Here is a 13,468-nt window from a genome sequence, read left to right on the forward strand (position 1 = left end):
AGCACGAGTGGACTACTCATACAGTATGTTTTCATGATGCGTATGATTCACAAATTTGAGCCCATCTGCAAGTTAACCGCATCATACAAACGGCATAAATCCACACGCTAAGCGAGTTTTGCGATTCACAAAACTTTATCGAATCCATCATGCTTGCGAATAATGGAAACAGCACTTGCGAATGATGTGCTTTAAAATACCGCGCCAGCTATTCAATTTTAGAGTTTCAATACTTCTGTTGTCCTTTCTCGATCGAGTTTCACGCGTTTGTGTCGCTAACACATGCGTCATCAATTATTAACTTATAGCATACGATTCTTACTTTTTTTCAACAAGGCGCTGCGGTCAATATGCGTCATGCGAAATGCGAATGTTCATAAAAACACTTAATTTGCACGATAACGCATCTTGTGCACAACTCCAAATCTGAAAGATATGCGTGATGCGCATCATGGAAACACAATGTTTGCTTATTGCCACATCAGCTCATTTGAGAGAGCACAACTACTTAAAGAAAGGTGTAACCTAATGGTGCCATAATGAATGGATAATTTGACCAAACATGCAGAAACCTTTTGGAATTCCGTATAAAAAAATTTGGATAAAATATTGAGACACTGAAAATTGACCAGAAGTCAGACAATTTAGCAGCCATGCATGCCACCCTCTGCCCTTCTCTACCACTCTGCCACATTTACCAGTAATTGTACAGATAATAAAACACACTTGAAGATCCCTAACGATGCATTGGACTGGATGAGTTAATACCACAACAACCAAAGAATTCAGTGGTTAATAGTTCTGATTTAAGGAAAACTATTGATTCTGAATGAATGGCACAGGAAGTGGTACGGGCTTGTAGATGTGCTTCTCTTTGGCATAAACTAAAAATGACTTCGAGTTTTTTGCGCAACCAAAACGGGTGTGAGATTAAGGCTAAGGATGTGAGCTACGGAGAAAAATAGAATTTGTTTCTTAAGAATGAAATCTTAACAACAAAATGCCAAATAAATCTGAATTCAAAAACATCCAACGATGAAAAGTACAAGCATCTGGCAGCTGTATGTGTCTATTACCCAGTTGTCTATTATGCGTATCATGAGTGTTATGGTGTGATCATCATGAGTAATTACTAACTGCACAATTAGTTGGGAATACAGCAAGGTGGTGGAGCAGCGCGGATGGAAATGTGCATGGAGTTAAGCCAAGTGTCTGAGTTTGAATCCTGGGAGACGCAATCTTTTTTTCCGAACAGCCAGCAATTTGACGGATTTGACGGACGGACATCGTTGTTATCATAGTAAAGATTTGTCAGTGAAATGAAAATGATGAGGTCAACATACAGTAGTTGTCTATGGTCACTAAACTAGCATTAGTTCCAATATAAGATTTCATATTCAGTACAATATATATATCTATACCTCAATGTTTGTCGTTTGGCTGTACAGTTATAACGACAAAGTTATAGCAATAAAGTTATAACAATGCTGTATTTGAACTCTCGACATTCATATCGCAAATCTACTAACAAACACACATATCCACAAGGCTAGGCTGTTCTGATCATTCCCATCATTTCTCACCATACCGTGTATATCTTTTTTGGGATTGTGCTAAATGTGCTCATTTTATTATTAATTAAATCACTTTTTGCGTTTGTTATTTTTTGTGTTTGTTAATTTTTTCAAATATTTTTAGAAGCTAATTTTTTACCATCACCTACTTTTTTAATTTGTAATTTTCAAACTGGCGTTTCAATTTCAAATGTGCTGTTACACTTATATTTCCGATTGTGGTAAATCTGTAAAAGCTGAATGCTTTTCACCCGGGCACTTGTATTCTCTGAAGTGGGAACTGCTTCGAAGTTCTTGTTCTATTCGGTCAAACAAAGTACCAGACAAAGACAGTCTAACATCTCATTTTTACATTTATACCAGTATCGAGAGATACCAGAATCGTCATTTTCAATGTTTAGACAGATAGCTTCTGCTGCAACAGTAACCTTTTTTACACAAACACTTATATGAACTTATTGTTTATTTTTTCGCTTAATTTATTTTCTCATGATAAGTTTAAAATTTGGAATGGTAAAAATGTATACGTTAAATAAAAATAGGTTTTCCATGCAAATATTTTTTTATTACCCGGACAACGCCTGGGCATTCACCTAGTATATACTTAAACAGACGGAGCAAGGTTTGCAGGGCTAGCTAACATTAAATTATCCATTGACAGCTCAATGGAACGCTCCATGATTTATAACAATATGTGGCGCATGACATACTCATAGATAACGAATAAGTTGATGCTACTAGTTATAGTGAGTGTAAACATGACACATACATGTAACAAGATACACAGTGTAGGAACAATGACCTTGACCCGCTATTATCTTTACAAAAGATAGCTTTGTCAAATGATAAGAACCGTAGTATCGTAGTGACGGATATGAATAACATAGTTGGTTTGCTACCCTTTGTTATATGTCAGGAAAACACAAAAGATAAATTTTATGTTTTCTTCAAACAAGGAAAGATGTACTAAACAAGGAATAAAGGAAGCAAATTAATAGGGAATTGTGGGACACCAGACTAAAGTCAGATGAACAGATACGGTATGTTTCCATGACGCGTATGATTCATAAATCTGAGCCAATCTGCAAGTTAACCGCATCATGGAAATGACATAAATCCGCAAGCTAAGCGAGTTTTGTGATGCGCAATACTATCGAATCCATCATGCTTGCGGATCATGGAAACAGCACTTGCAAATGATGCGCATTAAAATACTGCGCTAGCTATATTAACTTTTAAACAAATTAAATACTTCCATCGTCCTTTTTCGATTGAGTTACACGTGCTTTCGTCGCTAACTGTACGTCGCTAACTGCGTTGCAAATTATAAACTCACAGCTAACAATCCTTACTTTTTTATCAAGGCGCCAGAGTAAACCCGAATCATGTGAATGTCCATGAAACACTTAATTCGCAAGGTAACACAACTTACACACAAATCCAAATCCGCCTGATACGCTGGAAACATAGCAATTCCCTTATAGTTAAGGGTGATCTCCCTATTGCCAGGTACACTTGCATTATATTACACATTACTACTATATTTTACTTGTGTCCGCATTTAAAATGATCCCATTTGCTTTTTAGGAGTTGCGCTCTCGTGCCTATTATTTTAAATCCGTTTCTTTATAATACCAATTTTACAGGGAACTAGCATCAGGAGACAGAATATGTATGATGAAAGGACTTGTTGCATTTCCGCTAGCACATAAGCAGAATTTTAAAGTCACTCATCTGTCGATTATGACATAAGTACGGAGGGGGATGTATGCATTCGCTAAGGCCAGTTGATACCCTAGTCTTTGGGGGGTAGAGATGAAATGTAGATAAGGACCAGCACTCAGCATTAATGATGAACTATTAGACTAAATAATTCATCCATCAGCCAATCTCTGCGCCGCAAAGCGGTGGTTATCACCCAACCTCCCGCAACCTTTTCACTATTCACACAAGAGTTGCTGATTCCATTGTATGCCTTATCAAATTGAATACTTAAAATAAACTTATAAATAATGAACTATTATTTATATTAAAGTTAGCATTCAAGATTACGATGTCATTCTTATCTTTGTTCACGATCTTTAACATTATGGGACTGAGGGATTGACCAATAACGAAGCTCCTAGCCTAGGTTCCTCTACGTGGAAATACTTGTTGCTACTTTTGGTCTTTAAAATGATTCAAACAAAATACAATATGGTCTTGTAAGAATATTTTTTCCCAGAAGATTATCCTAACATAGGAAGCAGCATTGCAGCCAATTAACATCATTATGGGTTTGACTGTAGTTAACGCATGTTAGAAAGACAAAGTCTGGAAAGCCTTAAAACACAGCCCGTATATCGTTGGAAGACATGTATAGCCTGCCGCCTAGCGTAAAAGCTTTTCTCATTAATGAAAAAGTCCAACAAAGCTAAACAATGGTACGATGAATAGAGAATACTCCAGAATCGATGCAAACAGCTAACAAAGTGTAGCCTAAAGGGTAAATTTTTCTATGTTTTACGCATGAATGCTGTTTCCTGTTTAAACCACTTTCACATGAGAGTTATTCATGTGCATGCACACATGGACATAACATGAACAAACACCGACAAATGGGAGTGTTTAAATCGCTGCCTTACGATCGATATAACCGGTAAAACATCGGAACATTTTTGTGAAACTAGTCCTAGGTATAACATGACTATGACGTATACACTAAGCATGCCTGATGCATATGTAATGAACCAACCCGTGACTCAAGAATATCTCTGGCATTGGCAACTCGGTTGAGTGAGAAAATCCAATAGGAGAGCATAACTCCATGTGCCAAGAAAAGAAAGCCATTGATGGAAACTCTTACCTAGAACAGAGATTAAAAGTCCCATGAAATTGTTTACTCACTACCTTACAGCCACCTGAGGAGAGCAGTGATTGCTTTTAGCAAAACAGAATGCAATCGATTAGAAAAACATCAAGTAGGCCAGCGCACAATAACATCAAACACTAAAGCCCATACTTGTTGCATGCAGATAAATATTTTCAACCTTGCTAAGAAACTAGGTTAGGTTCTGATTGCTAAAATTGGCACAATCTTAGAGTATCTTAGATGAAACACAATGAAGTTGTAGGAGCAACAAGACAGGAGACAAATGACAATACTTGTTTATCACTGCAAGCGACTTGACCAAATGTTGATTGGCAAATATCCAAATGGGTAACCTGATGAGAAACTATGGATACCTGGGGACGTTAATAGTTACTCTTTATCATTGACTAAGAACTCTGGCTATATAAAGATAGGCGCTTTAAGCTTTCAACATTGATAAGCATTTGGAAAAAGGAGATAAGAAAGTGATGTCTTGTCTTATCTCTGTGGTAAGTTTGGTCTACTAGTCCTTTGGTGGGGCAAGGCTTGCTTGCTTAAAGCCTGGTTCCCATATACGCGGCCAACACCGGCGACAGCACCGCAGGCTATCAGCGGTGAAAAATGAACCTACGCGCTGAGTACCGCCGGTAGGTGACTCTTGCATTGACCGCCGGCGGTCAACGCAAGAACTTAGGGCTGTTCAAATTTCACGAAAAGCCGTAGGCAAAACCTTCCCGAAATGCACTGTACAGATGAAGGTCAGCATTATCAAAACGGCATGACGAGCCAACATTTTTATGCGATTATTAGCGATGCCGCTTCATTGCAGCAGAAACCGCCGGAGCCTAGCGTCGCAAGTGTTTAGCTGCGCAAGTTACCGCCAGTGTCTCGCAATCGATATGGGAATCAGGCTTTACTAGAAGGATACATATTTGTGTCTTCCATTTTCTAACAGAACTATATATTCACTGTAATGAAATATAACACACGGAACTCCTCCAGATGATCTTTATCTTATGAGAAACTGAGTTAAGAAACAGAGGGAAATGCTTACGATTAATGAACTGACATTATTAGATATAAGTTTATTGGTTTATATTACGTAAAACTAAAATAAAAAAATACTTTATTTACTTTAAAGATGGACCTCATGGTTTGCCGTTGGAATAAAAATTACAATTTTTAGATTTGTTTAGTATGATATAATTTGTAGAAGATCAAACTAATATTGGTACTGAACAACATATATATGCCGATCTATTCTATCGATTTAGTATGGCAAAGATGGTGTCTAATATTGTAAAGATGGTATCTAGTATTGTAAATATGGTATCTAGGATTGTAAATATGGTATCTAGTATTGTAAAGATGGTATCTAGTATGGTACATATGGTATCTAGTATGGTACATATGGTCTCTAGTATTGTAAAGATGATATATCTAATATTGTAAATACGGTATCTAGTATTGTAAATATGGTATCTAGTATTGTAAAGATGGTATCTAGGATTGTAAATATGGTATCCAGTATAGTACATATGGTATCTAGTATGGTACATATGGTCTCTAGTATTGTAAAGATGGTGTCTAATATTGTAAATATTGTATCTAGTATTGTAAATATGGTATCTAGTATTGTAAAGATGGTATCTAATATTGTAAATATGGTATCTAGTATTGTAAAGATGATATATCTAATATTGTAAATACGGTATCTAGTATTGTAAAGATGGTATCTAGTAAGGTAAAGATGGTATCTAGTATTGTAAAGATGGTATCTAGGATTGTAAATATGGTATCTAGTATTATAAATATGGTATATAGTATTGTAAATATGGTATCTAGTATTGTAAAGATGGTATCTAGGATTGTAAATATGGTATCTAATATTGTAAAGATGGTATCTAGTATTGTAAATATGGTATCTAGGATTGTAAATATGGTATCTAGTATTGTAAAGATGGTATCTAATATTGTAAATATGGTATCTAGTATTGTGAAGATGATATATCTAATATTGTAAATACGGTATCTAGTATTGTGAAGATGGTATCTAGTAAGGTAAAGATGGTATCTAGTATTGTAAAGATGGTATCTAGGATTGTAAATACGGTATCTAGTATTGTAAAGATGGTATCTAGTATTGTAAATATGGTATCTAGGATTGTAAATATGGTATCTAGTATTGTAAAGATGGTATCTAATATTGTAAATATGGTATCTAGTATTGTAAAGATGATATATCTAATATTGTAAATACGGTATCTAGTATTGTAAAGATGGTATCTAGTAAGGTAAAGATGGTATCTAGTATTGTAAATATGGTATCTAGTATTGTAAAGATGGTATCTAGTATTGTAAAGATGGTCTCTAGTATTGTAAATATGGTATCTAGTATTGTAAAGATGGTATCTAGTATTGTAAAGATGGTCTCTAGTATTGTAAATATGGTATCTAGTATTGTAAAGATGGTCTCTAGTATTGTAAATATGGTATCTAGTATTGTAAAGATGGTCTCTAGTATTGTAAATATGGTATCTAGTATTGTAAAGAAGGTATCTAGTATTGTAACGATGGTCTCTAATATTGTAGAGATGGTCTCTAATATTGTAAAGATGGTCTCTAATATTGTAAAGATGGTCTCTAATATTGTAAAGATGGTATCTAATATTGTAAAGATGGTGTCTAGTATTGTAAAGATGCGACAGTAAATGACTTCCAAAGGTTGCCCTAAAAGTCTATTGTATTTTATGAATCCATCTGTTCAGAGTAGAAGCCCCTACTAACTCATTTACTAAATATATATACTAGTGAAAATTTGACACCGCAAAATACTGCTTATAAAGCAGATAGCCTGATACATAGCAAGACACTGAAGGCTATTTGCCTTCTTTTTTATTAGAGCCCCACAACTCGCAGATGTCATGATGTACTAAACATGTCGGACAAACTGATCACTCTAAATGGCACACACACTTCATTCCTAAAAGCTGTTGTTCTGAATCATGCCTTTTCTAGATTATATACAAAAGCAACTTTCAAATTGTATGAAGCCAAATCCATAATTATTGTTAAATTCATTGAGCCCAAGCGAACCTTCCTAATGCATATAGAGAGAGATTTTCTATTTAGCATTCAATATTGAAGGAGAGGTTTTATTACTACCGCCCGTTGGTAAGGAAACAATAGGAACTAAGGCTACTACTGATGCATGTTTGTGTGATACGATGTTTAAGAAGAACCATTACAGTTTGAAATGACAGTAACATGATGCCATTGTGACTGCATGTAGAGAATATGAAGATAGCGGATAAACTTATCTATATGCACGAGAACAATAAGACATTCGAGGAGAGAAACCAACTACTAGCTACTACCAGCTACTAGCCGTATGTGGCCCAACTGAATGTTTTCTGTATGTCCGACAAACAAGTCAGCTCGAAATATTAGACGACTTCCTGACACTAATGGCCCGTTCACACTATATCGTAGTTAGTCAGCGTTTTTCTTTCGGCGTTAATCGTTGATTAAGTGAACCTTGAACTGGTGACATCGACGAAGCATCGCGTACCCGCCGGTAAAGTTTGCAGCTGTCAAACTTTCCTGATACTTCGAGGAGCATCGACGACTGCCTTTCAAATGTGAACCATTTCGGTGATGGTAATTTGCGGTGGTAAATAGCGTGACTTATTCATAGTTTATGATAGTCGCTGTGGGACTAGTTTTGATTCCAGCACGCGAAAACAGAGGTTTCTTCGTGAAAAATTAAAACCATAACTGAAAACACGGTCACATAATATTTCCTGATGCAAACGCAGATGGTTTTGTGATATCGTGAACCTCGTCATCATCGATGATCACAAAAGTAATGTGGCATCACCGCTGAAATATGGCGATATAGTGTGAACCAGCCTTTACCAAAACCAATGTTACAGAATTGTTTGAAGCTAACAAGAAGTTGGAATAACCGACTTATAATCGTCAGAGTTCAGCCTCAGAAAAGGTTAAAGGTCACATAGCTGGTAAACCACTCGTGTGCTAAGCCATTACGCTATTGCCAACTCCACCGTCCTCACATCTTGCATTGCTAGTTGAAAATGTGGACGACTATAAAAGACAAACCTTAACAATTCAAAAACTTTTACACCCACTCGCACATGGACATGAATTACTGAAATATCAATTGAAGAAGGTGGTTAGTGGCTAAAAGTAATGATTTGATGGTTTATAGAATGTGAGAAAAATGTTGAGTCATTTACAAGTCGATGGTCGAACCACGGTTGCAAGGTTTTCCCAGGATGGTGAGTACCGGTGGGAAAACTACAGTTTTTACTCTCTGCACTTCATTCAATTATTCAAAATTCAAACTACTTTGCTTTCTGCTGTCTCTCCATGGCCTAACTAAACTATTTACATTAAAACTAAGAGCACTGAAAGCATTTTAACAAACCATAGAATTACAATTATTATTATTATTATATACTTATTTTCTTGCAAAAACGAAGAGTTTATGAGATGAACCCTAATAATCCATCGTTTTTTTGATGCCATCACCCTGTTTGCACATGCGCTCGTCCACGAAAAAGCCGCCATCTTTGTAGAAAACGATCGTCATTTTCTTGATTAATAGTATTTTTTGGTGTTGTTTTACCAAAAAAAATAAAAGATTTGCAAACAAAAGCATTGTTTGCAATAATTAATTGCAGAAGCTTCGTGTCTTTAACGATAAAAATGTGTTCATAAAGATGGCGGACAACGATAGAATGACGTCACAAAAAAAACGAAGGATTTATACTGGCATAAGCTACTTTGATTGCGCAATAACTTTGCAAAGCTTGCTCCAAACACTATCTGATGGTCTTCCATTAGCCATAGTAACAATAGTCAAACAATTTATAAGTCGAGTTCAGCCTCAATATATGAGTCCAGCATGAATGTAGCAAGACACAATTTCAAGTAAATGGTCACATGGCCTCATCTACTTCCCAAAAACCTTTATAGCCAAGTTGTGTGTTTGTAGTTGAATAATGAGAAATCTAATTATGGATATTATACTTTGAAGTTATTTTCTCATATTAACAACTAGCACTATCAAATGATTATCCATTTGTTACGGATAAATGCTAGACATTCTGTGAGCGTTAAATTTTAGGAATCTTCTTTTCAGTAAAATTCTTTCCAACCAATATTTGAATTGAGTGAAATATTTTAGCAAAATACAGGCTAATTGTAACAATAAATCCAATCTCTGTTATTTAGGTTGATGAGATCAGCTAAGTTTCCGAGGTCAGTATGAGTGTGGGTATTTTGGATATATCAAGTTGTGAAACCAGTTAACAAGATTGATAGAGTTAGCAAGTTGATAGAAGGAACAAAAGTTCATCAACTGGTTCAGTGTTTACAGTTAAATTTCCTGAATGGTTTATAAACGACACAAACTCATAATTCCGTCAAACTTTGAAATTTGTCATATTAGACATATAAAAATACCATTTACCACTTCTTCCTATTGTTACCACAGATAAATTCAAAAATCACCAGAAAAAGTCCAACCCTTGCTCGAACGACCAATTTACACAAGCCAACTCGCTGGATGGTTTAGAATTTCCTTACTATCAGCAAATAGAAAGCAACCATCGGTAAATGTTAAATTATGACAGTTTCACAAATGGGGAATTTTTTTGACAATTATGCTCTCACAAAATAGGAAAATACTGTAAAACCTCTATTTGAACACAATGGGGCTCGATTATCAACCCTTCTCCTTAGTGGCTTTTACGTAAAGGTTACGTTCAATTAGAGGTTTTACAATACTTTGTCCTGCTGATATATACTGACTAGATGTTGGAACAGTCACATGTTAAAGCATATACATTTCAATTAGGAATAAATTGTATTTCGTTTAATAAATATATTAATATGAAATATTAATATATTATTTTAATATATTAATCTATATAAATATTAAACATACTGATTTTATGTAAATGATTTTCCTTAAGTACCGAAAAGGCACAAAAAATCTGAAGGAAGAGAGAAACACAAACACAGCGATAGCTTTAGGCAGATAATGTATGCAATTCATTAAAACAAAACTTACAACTACTTATAGGGTTGACGCCAGATATATGACCGATAGGAACCGCTCTCATGATTCATCCCATATATAAAGCCTCTTGTCTTAATGAAAATCTTTAAAGAGTTTGAATAAATCCAAGATTTTCAAATACAATCCAAATATCCAATTTGTTTTACCGTATTCGAATAACAGAAAGGCGGTGAATGTAAAAGTCCAGATTCACAGCACGGATGTAATATTTAGAAATCTTATGAAAATTATTGAAGAGAAAACTAAACTGCATAGCAGTAGCAGTTTATATACTAAATTAACAGTATGAGTCAGATCTTTCTGAGCCCATATACAATCCATCGTTTTTTTTGACGCCATCAAGCCGTTTGCACATGCGCTCGTTCATGAAAAAGCCGCCAGATTTGTAGAAAACGATCGTTTTCATTTTATTTAATAGTATTTTTTGGTGTTGTTTTGATACTATAATGAAAAAATTGCAAACAAAAGCATCATTTTCAAACATTTATTGCAAAAACTCCGTGTTTTTGACGATAAAATTGTCTATAAAGATGGCCGACAACGATAAAATTACGTCACGAAAAAACAAAGGATTGGATGTACAAACAGAAACGGTTATGAATGGGATTGCACAGCCAGTTTGAAGCCGCAAGTCCGGATCAGAACTAAACGAATAAAACAAGAAGATAGGTGTCATTTTTCTGTTTTTTTATTAAAAAACCCTAGTCTAATAAAACTTAGCTCTAAATATCACATGAGTCATGTATGAAGGTGACTTCATGAGGAATGGTACTAACCCATATTAACTCATATTGGATATATATGAAGCGAAATAAATCGCTTTGAATCGGGTTTGAATCGCTAGCCTCGCAACCAAGTCTACGACCTACCTATATCGGCGCCATTATGGGCATGTTTGTTTATTGAATGAACGATGCTTCTAATGACCAAACAAGCTTTTTCTCAATGATCTGAGCTTTTGCAGGCGCAAACAGGAACGAAAGAGGAAGTCATTGTTGGTATATTTTATACTGATAAAAGAATTGCCCTTGATCTATTACCACTAAACTATTAATTACCCTATGCAGCCAAATCCCCGAATTATTCGGGGAAAAGCTTTTATCCCCTTTGCTAAATCCTAAAATTTTTGAGAGGAACTTTTTTAGCGATTTGTTTAAAAGTAATTTGCTATATCATAATTCTCTTGCAATATTGAAAGTGCACATTGTAAGCTTTAAATTAGTACAGGTGTGCTATTGGTTGGAATAGGTGAAAAGGTTAATGGAAGTTTATTACCCACAATAGACGATGAAAGATTGGCCTACTCTCTAATACACGGATCTTTGTAAAACGTTGAAACATCCGTCAGGTAGTCTTTCGACGACCCTTTTAAGACCTTATTAAATCCCCATTGCTCCTTTTGCGTTGATAAACATTGAAGCAACAAGTGTAGTGGTATTACAAACAGTATGTCAAGGTCAAGAGCAGTAATTGATGCCGGTCTTGCCTGTCTAAAAATTGGCTTCCATATGTATTGGTTCGCAAAATTGTTCGGTTTATCAACGCAATCAGATTGGTTATTCAAAGCTGTTTTCACTCCACGAGAAGAAATTTTCATCACAGAATCATCTGCTAAAAATTTGATACCTACGATTATACCAATCAAATTTCTATCGTTGATGCGAAGCTGGTTGATGACTCTAACTTTATTAACTATACAACGTAATGAAAACTAACTAATGTACAGCGACTGACCAGACCAGTAAAATGATTAGGTGCCTTCAACAAAGCAACTTATGTTGTCAACTTCCTCTTTCCTCATAAATCACCCTACTAGTTGGCCATGATAACTAGTATTAATAGGCAAACATGCTCAGAACATTAGTTTACATTTTCCGACATGTAAACCATGACAACTGATAACAGGTGATTGTAGTTTCAGACTTACCACGACAGCGTTGAAGGAAATAGCTCCTGGGTTACGTATGAAAGACTGTGCTATTAGGCCACATGTAATATTGACGATGGTAAAAACAGCGACAGAAGCTGCGCAGGCCACCCTGATTCTCCATCTATGATAACACATGAAAAGGGTTTAGAGAATGACAAACTATTTTACAAAATATTTGTATCAACAGTAGTGGGTCAATACTTACTTTCCATTGGTTCAGGGCAAAAATTTGTGTTTCTAGGCCACCTTATGATTTATGTTTATATTTTGTATATATAAATACATAAGATATATATATACAGTGAAACATGGATAACTCGCCCTCGAATATAGCGAACACATGGTTAACTCAAATGGATTTGCTTGGTCCGTTCCCACGCAATGATAAATGGCTCTATATAACTCGAACTCAGCACTGTTAATTCGAACTGTTTTTTGCCCAACGGCTACCGAAACGGTTGCTATCGCTTTAGAAAATCACTTTATTCCAAGCCATTGAAGTAATCCTTAACTTTTCGTAATTCATAAGCGTCTTTATTACCTCCATCGGCAAAATATTTTTGTCAACGACTTTTCTAAAGGTTTGGTGAAATTTGATTTATACTGCTATATGATGAATAGCGCAGGTTAGCCGGGTCACGCGCGGAAGGATTTTCGCCACGCACATGCAAAACAAAAACAGCATGTTGTTTTTGTTTTGTATTTGCGTGGCGAAAATCCTTGAGTGCGTGACCCGGCTAGCCCGTGATGAATAGTTTTCCGACATTGATTCCGTGTTGAATCAACGTCGGAATGTTGAATGTTTAAAACGTCTTAAAAATTGTTGTAATTAAACGTATACGTTGTCTGAGCTACAAAAAACTATTCATCGTTTGACCTAAACACAGAATACGTGTGTACATACAATAAGTATCCATTCAAAAAGCGTGAGTGATATACAATGTACCGTAAAACCTCGTAAAACTTTTAATTGAACTGCCTCGGAGTATTGCTCTTAACGAATC

General features: G+C 35.5%; 1 protein-coding gene across 2 annotated transcripts in view; it reads right to left on the minus strand.

Moving 5' to 3' along the window:
• The window catches only part of LOC137396191 (G protein-coupled receptor 137Ba-like), a 34,600-nt gene that overhangs the window by 15,337 nt on the left and 5,795 nt on the right, over positions 1 to 13,468 (minus strand). For both annotated transcript variants that reach the window (XM_068082352.1, XM_068082351.1), the window contains exons 3-4: positions 12,462 to 12,585; positions 4,309 to 4,419 (exon numbers count right to left, since the gene is read on the minus strand). In XM_068082352.1, coding sequence (XP_067938453.1) covers positions 4,309 to 4,419; positions 12,462 to 12,585 — 235 coding nt within the window. The remainder of the gene's footprint in view (positions 1 to 4,308; positions 4,420 to 12,461; positions 12,586 to 13,468) is intronic.

Source organism: Watersipora subatra, chromosome 5, assembly GCF_963576615.1.
Source record: "Watersipora subatra chromosome 5, tzWatSuba1.1, whole genome shotgun sequence".
NCBI lineage: Eukaryota > Metazoa > Bryozoa > Gymnolaemata > Cheilostomatida > Watersiporidae > Watersipora > Watersipora subatra.